The sequence below is a fragment of the Octopus bimaculoides genome, chromosome 22 (assembly GCF_046866305.1).
Source record: "Octopus bimaculoides isolate indiv1 chromosome 22, ASM4686630v1, whole genome shotgun sequence".
Lineage (NCBI taxonomy): Eukaryota > Metazoa > Mollusca > Cephalopoda > Octopoda > Octopodidae > Octopus > Octopus bimaculoides.
The window spans coordinates 1372077-1388241 of NC_142949.1; the positions used below are offsets into that span (position 1 = coordinate 1372077).

A 16165-nucleotide genomic window follows, 5' to 3' on the forward strand; every position below is an offset into this window, starting at 1 on the left:
TATATTGTCTCAGAATCATTGTTTAAGAAATAAGAAAAAGAAGAAGAAGAACAACAGCAACAACAATTAGGCAAATGATAAAGACATCGACTGGCAAATTGCATCAAGAAAAAAGCCAAGCGGTCTTTAAGAGAAACAGATAAAAAAAGTAACAATAACAACGATGACAAGAACGACGACGACGACAATGCTTTTATACTTACCAGTATGAACCATTTTATTTCCAGCTTGAATAGACGCTTGAAAATTACTCTCCACATATTAACTATAAATTCATAGATGTAGGGACAGCAGATTACAAGCAGCATGGCCCATATCGAAGAGACATTTATTTCGCGACGATTGTTCTGGGAGGAAGTCTTTGTTGTACAATTTGAAATTGCTTCACAGAAATGCATTAACTGGCTGCCATTGTTACAGTGCCTTGGATCCTCGTTTATTCGTAAGGATTGGGTTAGTATTATTAAAGTTATTCTGTTTGTAACAGCCAGAGAGAAGATCAAGATCGTTAAGACACAGGCACAGAGTAACTTGAACAGTATTTTTAAAACTGTCATCTGTATGACATTCCCATGGCGGAAATTACTGTGGGAAGTTTCTGTGAACACGTCCCACGGCAGCTTACGGTGGACATGACTGAAATAAACAAAATTTAGAGAATGAACAATCCATTAATTGTAATTAATTCTCACATATAAACTAAAAATTTGGATGGATTGAAAAAGAGATCAAATGATACACACACAAACGCGCGCGCATACAAAGAGAAAAGAAACATTGAGCATAGCACTTGACTGTTATTACATTAGAGCGATTTTGGAGAGATGAAAGGCAAAGTGGATCTCAACCGGATTAGAACACAAAATGTAAAGATCAAAAAGAAATACTGCAAGTCTTTTTTTATCTGACTCTGTCGATTCTGCTGACTAATAATGATAACAACAACAATAATAGTAACAAGGACACTCAGAGAGTGCAAACCTCCGCCAAGGCAACACCAACGGCCTCTCAACGATTAGTCGGAGATGATTTTTAAAATGAGAATATCTGAAATAAACTCGACTACTCTCACGAACGAGAATATTAAAAATGAACCCAAACGCTCTCAAAAATTAAGTAAAAAAACCGGAAAAATAATCCAGAATTCTTGTCTGGTACCTGATCGATCTCAATGGTAGTCACGGAATGCGAAGGTGGGTGTGCGGGTCGTGTTCGTAATGCTGTGTGTGTATCGTCTGCAGTGGGAACAGGGAGAGTTTTCTCTATGAAGCCTTTTTTTTCTTCTTTTAGTTTATCCACTGACATAGTGTCTTTACAACCATTAAGGTATATAGGGAAATATTTATCTGTGCGTGAAAGAAAATGGAAAGGACCTGCACATGGTGCTGTTAACAGAGGTTTAACAACATCGTTGCGCACAAAAACGTGAGTCCAAGAAGTAATGCTTCCTTCAAGGCAGAGCTAGAAATGCAATTGTCAAGTAGGTAAGAGATTTTAAACAGGAGTGATATATTCGAAAATGGTAAAACTAAAAATTGTCAAGGATAAATTAAATTTATTATTTTCACTGAATATGTTAGTATTATTTAATTTCTCAACGGTTTTGCTGCCGTTTGTTTATGGAGTTCGATTTCTTTATCCATCAGTTTCTACTAAGAGTTGTTGCTGTTGTTGTTTGTTCCTTCTCGAGCCCTGACTGGTTCATAAGGGCCAATTTCCGGTTTCATTGGCGTATAGGTTCCCCACCTGGACGGGACACCGGTCCGACGCAGGTGAGTTGCTGTGGAAAAAAAGTCACCAGAAGTTCGTCATTACTTTCTGCCGGAGCCGCGTGAAGCTTAGGTGTTTCGCTCATAAACACACACATCGCCCGGTCTGAGATTTGAACCCACGATCCCTCGACTGCGAGTCTGCTGCTCCAACCACTAACCCATGTGCCACCACACTCAGATGGAGACGCGAGTAAAATTAATTTTAGATTAACGAAAATAAAACTTTGGAAACAGCAACGCCGCCATAATTTATGTGGAAACCATGAGCGTGCTTTCAAGGGAGATAATTAGAGAGACTTAAAAGTCAATGTCAGATCGTAATACTTCATGTAAAGTAAATATAACAAATAACGCAGAATGCTTGCCCGGTACCGGATCGATCCCGAAATCTAATCATCTCGTGCCACTCATCAGAAACAGAAGGGTTTATTATAGCAGCCCAAGATCAATGCCTATCTACAAGGTCAACATATTAAAGAACGGCAGTAGCCCATGTCGTGTGTGTAAGCAACAAAATGAAAACATTGATCATGTCGTCTCCATGTGCAGTCTTCTTGCGCCTACAGAGTATCTCAACAGGCAGGATAGAACAGCGCAATACATTCACTGGGTAATTTGCAAAATCCTGGATCTGCCCGTTGATAAAAACTGGTGGGAACACAAACCACCTCAAATGCTTGAAAATGATCATATCTCACTCCTCTGCAACTTTACCATTCAAACTGACAGAAAAACAGATGCGAACAAATAAAGGTTACCTACCGTTCTGAATGTTGGGGTTCATGCAGGGAAAAGTTATCATTTACGAATGCATGATTACGGTAAACAACTTTTCCCAGTTTGACAGCCATCTTTGCTTTAGTTATTGTTGTTATTAGTTCATCTCCATTCGTAATCCCTGGTCAGCCCATGGCCTTTTGTCACTGAAAGATAAAAAAGCAAAAAATACACTAAACAATTCTCTCTCTCTCTCTCTCTCTCTCTCTCTCTCTCTCTCTCTCTCTCTCTCTCTCTCTCTCTCTCTCTCTCTCTCTCTCTCTCTCTCGTGAGCAAGAATAAAACAGAGAAAGACAGAATTTTTAGAGAGGGATTAGAGAGAAATGAGAGTGAGAAAGTGAGTGTGCGTGTAATGTGTATGTGTACGAGTATGGGCGCGCACGTGTGTGTTCCTTAATCAATTACATTTGAGGACTTTTCGCTAATTGTTTTAAGGGCCTGTGTAATTTCAAGCAGACAGACATTTCTCGGCCTTTCCAACACTTTGTGAAATATTCAGAATATGACAGTTTCAGGGAAAAGAAAGCTGCACTTAGATTTGACTGGCACTCATTTTAGCTGAGTAAATGTGAAGAATCGAGGAATCGAACCTACGATCTGATAATCATGATCCCAACCTCTAACCACGAGGCATGCACCTTCACCAGTTGTTTCTATGCTTGTGAAGACAGAAAAAACGGGCGCGCAAAATGCCATGTTTAGAAATTTAAGACTTCAAACGGATGAAAATTATAAAGAGCTTAATTAGATAGGGACCTATAATCACGCTTCAACTGCTGCAGAGGTAAATGCAAGGTTAATAGTTTCAAATATTAAAGTAAAGTCTGTTTCATCTCGTGGTGCCCTTCACTCAATTATCGTCAGTGAAGCTCAGAATTTAAACGACTGTACATTGTTGGAAATATCTGTTTGCACAGCTTAATAGGAATATTAGATGCTGGAGGCAAGCTGATTCCATCTATCCTGACACCCCGCTTACAATTGTTGGGTTTTCCATTCCAAGTGAATTCTCCTATCTTGACAATGATGAAACGTTTTTAATGTATGAAAGTGGGACGGAAGATCCAAAACGAATACTTAATATTTGAGAGTGACGAAGCACTTCGACAGTTAAAACGGCACAAGAACTGGGTGGCAAATGGAACATTTAAGTGCTGCTCTAGTATATTTGTTCAGTTATATATATATACTTCCCATTCAAATCGATAATTTTAATACCCCAGGATTGTTCTCTGACAAAAGTCAAGATACATATAGTAGACTTTTTGCCAAAATAAATGAATTACTGCAGAATGAGGGACTTGATAATATAATTATGGATTTCGAAAGAGCAGCTTATAATGGATTTCTAGAATCGTTTCCTGGGTCGAATTTGGCATGCTGCTTGTTTCATTTAGGACAAAATGTGTACAAGCATGTTGTGCAAGAAGGACTAAAATTCAGATATCACGAAGATGACAGTTTTAGTTTAAAAACGCAGTGTTTTGTTACCCTTGCCTCCCTGCTGGTTGATGATGTTGTAGATGGATATTTACAACTTGTAGATGATGATAATGATATTCCACAGTCAATTGTATTCTATTTTGAAAATAATTATATAGGACCACTAGAGCAGTGGTTCCTAATCTGGGGTCTGCGGACCCCTGGTGGTTCGCAAAGGTAGTGCTGGGAATCCGTGAACTAAATTCAAGATTTCATTATATATATATATATATATATATATATATATATATATATATATATATATATATATATATATATACACACACACACGCACGCAGACACACACACACGCACACGCGCACACACGCACGCACGCACGCACGCACGCACGCACGCACGCACGCACGCACGCACGCACGCACGCACACACACACACACACACACACACAAGGATAAGCATACTAAAAGGGGTCCGTGGGAAAAGTCATTTAAATAAAAGGATTGGAGATCGCTGTTGGGAACCACTGAAGCAAACAACAAGACACATGCAATCAGAAACAAGCTAAATACACTTTCTCGTGATCAGACCATTGTAGATGGCCATACTGAAGAGACAGCCAACAATTCCGAGAAAATAAATAATAATAAAAATAATGTTGATAAGAAGACAAGAGCTGAAAAATGAAGAAAAGCTTGAAGAACAAATGATCTCTGAATGGATCAAAGTCCAAGATGTGAACATGAAGGGATGCAGCGACCTTCACACTGTAAATTCACAATGTAAAGAAGATAACAAAATAATTTGCCAAGTTAACACGGCACTCAAATCCATCGTAAACGAAAATGAACTAGACATCATGTCCTTGAATGAGGTTTCTTTCTCTATGCTTCTGCACCAAAACATGAAAGATAGAATAGTAAATACTCATAAAAGACCAACGTGGGAAGAAAAAAAAATCTAAGAAACAACTCGATGTTCTCCGATCTGATATAGAAGCATTGGAAAATTGAAGCAATAATCATAATAAAAAACTATCTAAGAAAAGAAAGCCGCGCGTAGTCGCAGCTTCGGAAAATGAACCAGTTTCTTCAAAGACAACAGAATGTTTAAAAATAATCCAAAGACATTCTATAGGCATATTGAAAAGAGCACCATCAAAATAGAAATCCCATCAGAGCATGAAATACAGGAGTTCTGGAGTAAAAATTGGGTAGATGAAATTGTGATACACAAGGATTAATAGGCCAAAAAAAAAAAAAAAAAAGTAAGAGAAGAGTATGTGAGAAGCAACTCACAAAGACTGATTTCAGCTGCCAGAGGAGAGTAGGAGGGGTCCTTCGCAGCACTCGGCTTCGCTGGTCGAGAGTTGCGGCAGGCCGTCTAGGTACACACCGAAGTCTGTTCCGTCGTCCGTCCTACCGTCGTCCGTCCTACCGTCGTCCGTCCTACCGTCGTCCCGAACAATTGAGCAAAGTGCTGCTGGAAGGCAGCACACATCTGCTTCGGTTCCGAAATCTCGCAGTCGTTCTGGTCCACCAAAGACCGAATGGTCGCTCTGTTGCCACGCTTCGCCTCAACCACGCGGGCCCATCGAGCGGCCTTAGTCCCCTCCCCGCTTACCGAAAGTGCTTTAGCTCTGACAACGCAGCCTTCATGCTTGGCATCAAAGTGTTGGTCGAGGGCCAACTTCGCTGCTAACACGTCGGTTGCGATGCCTGTCCTAAGAGCCTCGTCTAGTTAGTTAACTAAATCCCGCTCTGTTTTCTTACGTTCTACAGCTAGAGCCTTACCAAACCTAATTGATTCTGCTCTAATAATAATAATAAATACACATAGATAGAAAATTAAAGCCAATAGGTTGGATACAATTGTCAAAGATCATCAAGAGAAAAAAATGCTTTCTAATTGATGTAGAAATACCAGCAGACGACAACGTTTCTCTAAAAGAAACAGAGAAACTTTTAAAATACAAAGATCTGGAAATAAAGGTAACTCGAATGTGGAATCATGCTATTTTCCAAGACCCGCCTTTTGATAGCTTCGAGCTCTACTTCTGTGAACCAATAATTTTTTCTTATTGCTCTAGCTTAATCTCTGTTCCGTGAGTTGAAACAATCCCTTTTCCCTCCAATGATCATACATACGTTGTCGGCAACCCCTAATTTGAGGACCACTTTCATCTACCGGGTTGCTCAGGTAGTAACACTCCATGACCACAGCATTAATTTGTGTGTGGTGGTCCCTTTCTGGACATCGACAGGCTGGAGCCAGACCAGAATCTCTGAGCCTGCCGGGTGCAACACTGTCACCATCATTGGCTTCAGTTTTATTACCACCGTTATTCACAATATTCTGTTTTTTCATTGTCACTCATATGAGGTAGCGATTATCAGGTTGCACAATTACCAGTGTTTTTATTGTGACACTATCACTAGATGTATCATAAATCAGTCCATGGGGAGGCTCCACCCGTTTCCTTTCATTATTATTATTATTATTATTATCATCATCACTGATATCACTGGTATTATTGCTTGGGCCACAGATTCCTGTGCTATCAGAATAGTAGTAGTTGTAGTAGTATTAGCAGCTGCGGCATATTATCATTATTTTTATCATTCTCACCATCACCACCACTACCATCGTTATTTTCATTATTACTATTTCTAATTATTATTAAAAGATTTTGTTAAATGTTTTTCATTTTCAACTTTTGTCTTGTACTTGAGATAATCATAAATATGTGGTTGTTGAAAGAAATAGTTGGTGGAGGGGGGGGGAGTAGCAGCTTGGTGAATAGTTCAAATTTTACAGGTCCATAAATAGATTCGGCAGTTGGTGGGAAGGTCCGCCATAGAGACAAAAGAATCTTCGTACCCTTTGGATAAGCAGAGGTCAAATGTGTTTACCAGCGACCACTGAGAACGCTGACCTTGTCCTTGAGAAGAAGCAATTCAACCTGTTCTATTTGTAATTACTGGTAGAGAAAATAATAATAATAATATATATATATATATATATATATATATATATATACTCTGATATCGTTGAATTTTTTTTAAAGTTTCTGAATTCAATTGTGTTGTTGCTATAAAAATTACGTTTACATATATTTAGGTAGTCAGGGATAAGTTTCGTACAAAATTTAATATATTAAAGTTTTTAAGCTTTCTTGAGATGTTGGTCTGTCTATCCAATTAGAGAATACAGTAGTGTTTTTGCAATGAAAGGGATGCTTACATTTTCGAATACTTCTGACCCTAATTACAGATTTTGCGACACATTTGACGAAACAATAGACCATTTCGTCTCGGATGTCCTGTGCTGACACCAAACGAATACAAAAATTGTCACGATAGGGTAGAATAGTATTTACATTAGAAAATATGTAAACGCTAGAAAATCGGAACTCCTGCTTACTGGTATGAACATCATCTTGAGCCAGTCGCTGAAGGTAAAAATATCACTTTCCTTTGAGATTTTCTAGTCAACCCTGACAGAACGATCCAGGCTAATCGACCAGCCACGATTATTAAAGACAGGGAAGAAAATACTTGTAGACTAAGAGATGTGAAAAAACCTGGATCTGCCCCATAATAAAAACTGATGGGAACACAAACCACCTCCAGTGTTTGAAAATGATCACATCTCACTCCTCTGGAATTTCGCCGTTTAAACTGACAGAAAGATAGATGCGAATAGGCCAGACATTATATTGAAAGACGATATTATTATTATTAATAATAATAATAATGCCTCAAGGATGCCTTGAATGGGAACTTGGCATCAAATTTTCTACTTATAACCGGTTTACCACTGATGTGGAAGCTTATGACCGGTGTCATGGCGGAAAGTAACAATCTACTTCCAGAAGAACAGAAAGGATGCAGGAAAATGCTTAATGAAAGTATGAAACATTGGAATACTGAAATGATCGGAGGAAAACAAAAACTCGGAAAAGTGAACATCAGACATGGGATATTCCAAGGTGATAGCTTATCTCCATTACTATTCGTATTGGCCATGATAATGTTCGCTATGATACTACGAAAAGTTAAAGTTGCTTATAATTTGGGAAAAGGAAATGGTTAGATAAATCATCTCCTTTTTATGGGTGATATAACGATTTATGCGAAAAATGAGAAACGACTTGAGAGTCTTCTATATACTATCCGCATTTTATCAAATAACGTTATTATGGAATTTGGAATATTGAAAATGAAACGAGAAAGATTTGGAAGCAATCAGGGAATTGAAATGCCAAATGAGTAACCAAGGTGCTGAGAAAGGACTGTGGTGTAATTACTTGGGAAAACTGGAAGCAGACGAGATAAAAAATGAAGAAATTACCAGTAGGAAGTACACAAGGAGGGTTAGAAAATTTTTGCAGCCAAAGTTGAATTTCAAAAATCCTATTGAAGTAATAGATTCAAGATAAGTATCCTTAATCAGATAAGGGGTCGGAATTATAGACTGGACCAGAAACGATATAAAGAAACTTGACAGAAAATCTAGGAAGTTGTTGATGATGTATGGAGCCAACCGTCTGAAAGCTGATATCAACCGGTTGTACTTGAGGAGAGATCAGAGTGGAAGAGGCTTGATAGCAGTTGAAGAAAAATGTGTAAAGATAGAAAGAAAAAGTCTCGAAGAGTGTTTGAAGAGCAGCAGAGAAAAACTACTAAAGACAGTTAATAAAGATCAGGTGATGGAGTGCGTAATAGGAGAAAAGGAGAAGAATGAAATACAAAGAGAGTACGTCAGACAGATCGAAGAGAAACCTCTGCATGGACAATTTTGGAGAGTCACTGAAGACGCATGCGGAACAAAATCCTGGACTTGGTTAAAAAAGTGCAATTAAAAAAAAAAAACAAACAGAAAGAGAGAGCCTAAACTGTTGCAATCCAAGATCAAGCGATAAAAACAAATAAGTTGAGAAAAAATATATATGGAGAGAATGTGTTAGGATAATGTAGAGTCTGTGGAACTTGGAACGAGGCAGTGATACACATTGTGACGGAATGCCGGAAGTTTGGCACAGGAGGAATATAAGAAATGGAAGCATGACCAGGTTGCAAAAGTTATACACTGGAAACTGAACCAGAAATGGGGATTTGAAGCTGGAAACACTTGGCAGAGTCATCGAGTCGAAAGAGTCCTGGAGTCGGAGAAATAGATTTTGTGGGACTTTCCCGTTCAAACGGACAAGAAGTTAAAAAATAATAGGCCTGCTATAACGATTATAGATCAGGAAAAGCGAAGCTGCTTACTTCTCGAGCCGTCATGTCCGTTTGATTGCAGAATCGTAAAAAACGAGGAAGTAAAACAAGAAAATACAATCGATTAAAGTTTGAAATAGGAAGAATTTGGGGTAAAGGTCGTGCCTATAATAATTGGTTCGTTGGGATCAGAAAGCAAAGATATAGACAGATGGTTGAAGGAGACTGAAATAAAATACCCGGTAGAACTCCTACAGGAAGTCTGTCTCTTAGGGACAGCAAGGATTATCAGGAGGGTTCTAAGCACTTGAAAGACCGCTGAAAACTTGTGGATGCCTAAGGTTACAGGTAGCAGCCCGCTACCCAGATAAGTCCTACCAGGAATAAGACCAAACCTGAGCTAAACCAAACTAATAATAATAACAATGATGCTTTTAATATGTATTTATATCTCTGTTAGAATGCGCAGATTTTATCAGATAAGCTGACGTCATTGTTTGTATCTTATCAAATGTGACTGGTGTTACTTATTTCGTTCTATAAGATATGAAAGAATTTACTAAAAAAATATTGATAAATCTATTTTGGTTCACTGCGATTTGTATTGGTTCGACATTTTTGCAGCTTTAACATTTCAATTTCAGATAAAGTACGTCGGCTCTTATCATGTAACTAACTACATACATAAAATACATACACATACATTTATACATACAAACGCGTGCACACATATACACATACACACGTATAAGTGCGTGCGCGCACATGTGTATAAATGTGCGTGCGTGTGTGTGTGTGTATATATATATATATATATATATATATATATATATATATATACACACAAACACATATCGTCAGGGTATCATGTATCCGAAAAAGAAGCATATTCTAAAGTATAGAACAGTTAAGTATATGTCCGATCCTAGTGACGAATGGTTTCGTATCCATAAAACGCTTAGCTCTATGGACGACTCACCAGACGAACGGCGAAGGCCATATTGCTCTTCAAACTGTGGAGGTAGAATTCTATTACGGTCAGTTAGTAAACAAGAAATAAACAATCCGGGTTGGTAATGGCGGGTTATCTCTTTTGGATCAGTTCAGTTGGCTGTCCATATGGGTGAAAATGGCGAACGGGGAACTCTATCCTTATGTTGCTTTTAGTTCGTAAGGCATTCCTCAATGGCATCGACCTCCGCTACTTCCACTCTTTTCGTTTCTACATTCAGAGTTCTGTAAGAAATTATTTTCCTTTCTGCACTTTCCATCGCTTCTACCGGGGGTATCAGCCTGAGGCAGTCTCCCTCTTTTAAAAAAAATCCTTAGTACTTTTTAAAATCTTTTTCCTTTAACGTCAATTCCTTCAATTGCAGAACGTCGGCTGGCGTAACTGCCAGCTTCCATATCTTTACGTCAAAATGGGGACGAAATAAACAAAGTCAACAATAATTAACAAATCTCAAAATTCCAACAAATAACAGTTTCAAAAAATTTAAATTGCAACAACTCACCGCTCTCAACAACAACGTTATCGCCAGACTAAATCAACAACTCAAAAATTCTCTACTCGACCCTTCCGCTCTAGCTATCACATCCACTATTTATACGTATTGGACTAGCCTACTTATCGTCTGGGGGCATCCACACATTTTTTCTTTATTCGGCACTTACGGCCACAACACAGAGGGGGACACTACAAGGACAGACACAACATTACAATGGGGATATAAAACATAAAACGAATGACAATGAGATGTTATACAATGAAGAAATGAAATGGCTGCACGGGCCCCATTCCCATGCGGTACCATTTGAACGTTTATAGACACTGTTTCTTTTTACCATCGTTCACTTTTTCTATTGTTTTTTCTTAATTATTTGTTTTCTTCCTCTCTTTTTTGTTTATAACTCAAAACACTTTTTTTCCTTCTCTTTTGTTCCTTTTTTTTTCCGAACAATTTCACTCTTTTTTTTTTCTTTTTAATATCTCATAAAAGGCTCCAAGTCCTTGAGTTCGATTACTGGTGGCAGCTTGTCGAACTCCACCGCTACTCCGGGCAGGTCAATTTTTTCTCTGCACATGTCTTTTAGCTTTCTGTATGTGTCCTTATCGACTACAATGGCCTTCACATTTTCAGAGTAGACATCTGTGGGTAACTTTACTCTTATAATTAAATTTTACAATTTTTTTCTCCGTCTCCTTCCTTGTTCTTTGAATATGTCACAAAATTCCATTTGTTTTTTCCTCTTCTTGTTTTTTTCTTTTCTTCTTCCACTAGTGGTGTCTTTCCCTCTTCAACTCCAAACAATTTCTCTATTTCACCCTTGCACAGTTGCACTCCCGAATCTTTTTCCTTCGCTGGGACAACCGGCGTCATTAGCACTGTTTCCTCCTTCTGTAAATCCACCTTTTTAATTGCCTTCTCTCTTTCTTTCTCCATCACCTCTTCGTCTGTCTTCCTTCTGGTCACAGCTTTCTTTTCCACCTCTTCTTTCTTCTTTTTCTGGTTCTCTGGTGGCGAGTTCGTTCTTCCACTTCTCCTTTTTCTTTCAACTACCGTGAATCCCTCCTCCGTTGTATTTTCTTCCATCTCTACCTGTACTACCTGTCGGTTCTCTCTGTGGGCATCTCGCCTTCATGTGGCCTTTCTCACCACATGCAAAACATATAGGCGGCCTGCTCTCCACTTTCACTCTCAATCTTAGGTCGTCGGGCAGCACTATCTCCTCATCGATTCTATTTAAATCTTCCACTGTTGCCTGGATAGTGAGTTCAATTCCATATCCCCAGTAATCAACACTTTGTGTTCTTGTGGCTTTCAATATCTTGGCCTCTTCCTTCGTATTGAACATTATTGCTGTCATCAGCCATGTTTCTTCTAGCTCTGGGGGTACTTTGCCTACTCGCACTCTGGCCACACGTTTGCTACAGTACGACGGCAACAGCACCCATTCTTCCGATCGTATAGCCTACGTGGAGTTCTTAATTGCTTCTACTTCTATTCCAAAGCGTACCTCCACGGTGGCATACATTTTTCCTCTTGTTACAAATTTTGTTTGTTTCCTGATACTTTTCAGGCATTCCTCAATCTCCTCCACTGTCGCGAGCTCTATCTTTCTTATTGCGATTTTCATGGTTTTAAATACCACAGTTCTTTTTCTTACTCCGCTTATCAGCTCCGCAGGTGGTGTCAACTTTCGCCAGCAACCTCTCACATTCTTTCATTTTCTTCGGTTCCACCTTCATTTCAATTGTTTCCAGTTTTCCTTCCTCTATTCATCTTTCAGTTGCGGCCGCATAACTCAGGCCACCCACCGGCGCTTTCTCCATTTTCCCACAATGGGAAGAGAGAAAAACCAACGAACAATGTCAACAATCAACAGCAAAAATTAACAATCAATTTTTCAACAAAAAATATTCAACGTTGCAACTCACTTCGTAAACTCTTCGTTATCGACAACTCAACCCAAATTCCAAAACTGCTAGTCAACATTTTTTCTTTATTCGGCACTTACGGCCACAACACAGAGGGGGAGGGGGACATCCACACAACAGTGTCCCAAAGATAAGGTCGCCCGGAAATAATATTAAAAAATATATAATTTACTACAAGAAATAACTCAACTTTTAGATCTACAAAATTGCTACTGTCACCATCAATTTCTCTCTCTCTATTATTTACCACACGCTTTATCATTCACTCACTTACTCTCTCTCTCTCTCTCTCTCTCTGTATTATCTCTCACTTCATCTTCTAATGTTTGCTTTCATTTGATCACATCGATTGTGCACAAATCCTGTTTGCTAATTGTGTAAAAAATGATCAAACTTTAAACCTCTGTAACATTTTTCTGAAATTTTCCTGGAATGTTGGCACTCCGTCGCTTACGACGCCGAGGGTTCCAGTTGATCCGATCAACGGAACAGCCTGCTCGTGAAATTAACGTGCAAGTGGCTGAGCACTCCACAGACACGTGTACCCTTAACGTAGTTCTCGGGGATATTCAGCGTGACACAGTGTGACAAGGTTGGTCCCTTCGAAATACAGGCACAACAGAAACAGGAAGTAAGAGCGAGAGAAAGTTGTGATGAAAGAGTACAGCAGGGTTCGCCCCCCCCCCCCCCCTGCCAGAGCCTCGTGGAGCTTTAGGTGTTTTCGCTCAATAAACATTCACAACGCCCGGTCTGGGAATCGAAACCGCGATCTTATGACCGCGAGTCCGCTGCCCTAACCACTGGGCCATTGCGCTTCCACTTTCCTGGAATAAATGAATCACGTAACTGACTTTCAGAGTGGAAACAGTTCATCAATGAAGCAAATTTGAAGATTTTCACTTGATTTTAAAATTCCAGAATCTGTGACAGCAACAGAAAACATCTTTCTTTCTCTCTCTCTCTCTCTCTCTCTCTCTCTCTCTCTCTCTCTCTCTATGTCTCTCTCTTGCATTTTCACTTTTCTCATGGCAAACATTCCCCCTCTCTGTATATATTTACCACATTCTTTCTTACTCTCTATAAAAATATATTGAGTATGTATGTGTATGTGCGTGTCTGTCAGTGTGTGTGTGTGTTTATGCATGTGTGTAAGGAATTTCATTAGGACGACTGTGATTTAGAAAAAGTGAGGTAAAAGATATTTTAAAAGCATACTTTTCTGTTTGTAAATATGTTTATTTCTTACACACACACACACACACACACACACAAACTCGCTTAATGTGGGGTGGGGGGAGGTTAAAGATTTAAATGACAAGCTTTTTTGCTGTTGCTTAAATCCCAGCAATGGACCACCGCATCATCATTCCATAAAATGTGTTTAAGGGGAGAAAAGGATTGAACAATCATGAACACATGTCGGAGTGACAAAGAAACGAGGAAGGTACCAGGTAATCGTTGGATGTGCTAGAAACAACGGGTAAATCTTCCTTAAATCACACACCTTTTCGTTTGAAAATTATTTTGAAATTATAAAGAGAAACAAATTGCAGATTCGAACGGTCCGTATTTTAAAACCATGATTTAAAAAGAAAAATCGAAAAAAAAAAAAGCCGAAATTTTAAGATTTTTGATGGGATGGGATTAATGAAAAAAATTAAAAAAAGGTTTCACTATTGTTTTTAAATTAAGTTTCGTTTTCTCTCTGAAAATAAAGGAAGTGGGGATTGTGATGATGATCGCCGATTTCCAAAAGCAAAAGGCCAAAATCGGTACTGAGTGGAGGAGGAGTGTCTGAAAAAATATATTTTCAAAAAACATTTTTCTACCGAGAAAACGAAGAAAAAAAAAATAAAAGACAAAAAAGAAAAAAATCGGTCCGGAAAAGGGAAGCGGGGTTCATAAATTTTCAAAACAGTTTTTCATCAAAAAAGCTTCTCCCATCATTTGCAAGGGTGTGGAGATAAAAAAATATTTGAAAACTCACCGTTAAAACGGAGAAAATACAACTTATGTGGGTATACTATTCCGAATGTCTGCCAAGGCATTCAATTGTGAAAATTACCTGGCAAGGACGGGATACTCAGCCACTACATACAGTAATCCCACGCCATATTGAGGTTCACCAATCGCGGTTTATCATTTAAGCTTACGTCACTTCCACCGTGGTGTAGTTTTGCATGTATAATAAAATAAATATATACAAATTATAAAAATAATACAAAAAATATACAGTACAGTACTGTTTCTACTTCACAGATTTTCACCTGTGGCGGGGTGTTTTGGAACGTAACACCTGCGACAGTCGAGGAAGATAGGAAGAATATCCTTCTGATCTTCCTTTCTTTCTCCTTTACTCACCCCCACCCCCCCAAAAAACATCCCAAAATTTCTTCTCTTCTAAACAAAACAAAATAACATTCCCTTTTCGATTCATATAAAAGGCAGAAGAAACTTTGTTTTATTATCTTGGATTTATTTTTTTGAAGACTTCGGTTAAACGGACGAAAGCGTTAATAAAGAATTATCCAAAATTCTGACTGCCTCCTTCTTCTTAATATGTATATATATATATATATATATATATATATATATATATATATATATATATATATATATATATATATATATAGTGCAAATTTACAGAAAAAACAAAAGACGAAGACAGGTGAGGGAACAACAAGCAGGTGTAACGCTCAGGAAGAATGGAAAAGTCTTTGACGTTTTGAGCCTACGCTCTTCGACAGAAAAGATTGAGAGGAAAGCCCAAATGCTGTCGTCATGCTGGAGCACCGCCACTGTTATCACCTTTTCAATGGCCAGTCTTTTGGTGCCAACCCCTCCAGGGTCTCCCATATATCACTGCATATATTTTCTGTCTTCGCTCAGAGAGTTGAGCCGTAGTTCTTTTAGTCTCCCCCAGTAGCTCAGTTGTTCCATTTCTGCAATCTTCCGGGCGTAGCACCACTAAGCTGCCTAAAGTTCAGCTGTTAATTTTACACTGTGCAGTGACCACAGTTGAGGTCAGTAGACCACACAGGTGAGGACAAATGTTCTCCGTAGACCGAGTGCAGTTTCCTGGTCCCTTGTTCTGGAAGTTCTCAGAATCAATCTAACCATTTGCGTGCTCATTGCTACTATCTTACTGATAGGCACATGAAGCAAGGCGTTGTTGATCATATTAATCCTCAGATAAAGTATTGTACTTGACCCTGGAATTGCCACTCCTTTTGGTTCAAAGTATCCTTGCTGCAGCGTGTTAGCGGGGGGGGGGGGGGGTGAAATTTTCCTGCATTAAGTTGCATGTTTTTTTTTTTCAGTCCGTTCATATATGGCATCTAGGTCTTTCTCTAGAAGATTAGCATCGAGAGGTTCCTTGGCTGCTTCTACTACTTTTGTGTCATCGGCACACTAGTGAGTGTGGCTGTCTGTAAATGAGGGCATATCCGATAGAGCCACCATGGACCACAGCGACCCCAAGACAATTTTCTGAGGCACTCCACCCGCTATTATT

At 38.9% G+C, this 16165-nt stretch overlaps 1 protein-coding gene across 7 annotated transcripts in view; it reads right to left on the reverse strand.

The window, feature by feature from the left end:
• The window catches only part of LOC106867755 (chitin synthase chs-2), a 42142-nt gene that overhangs the window by 19924 nt on the left and 6053 nt on the right, over positions 1-16165 (reverse strand). For 4 of the 7 annotated variants that reach the window (XM_089339797.1, XM_014912720.3, XM_089339799.1 and 1 more), the window contains exons 2-3: positions 2535-2695; positions 204-636 (exon numbers count right to left, since the gene is read on the reverse strand). In XM_089339797.1, coding sequence (XP_089195923.1) covers positions 204-636; positions 2535-2623 — 522 coding nt within the window. In that variant the 5' untranslated portion in view covers positions 2624-2695. Of the gene's footprint in view, positions 1-203; positions 637-2534; positions 2696-10726; positions 10865-14638; positions 14793-16165 lie in introns of those variants that run through there. The other 3 variants (XM_089339798.1, XM_014912723.3, XM_014912722.3) reach the window with 2 other exon arrangements.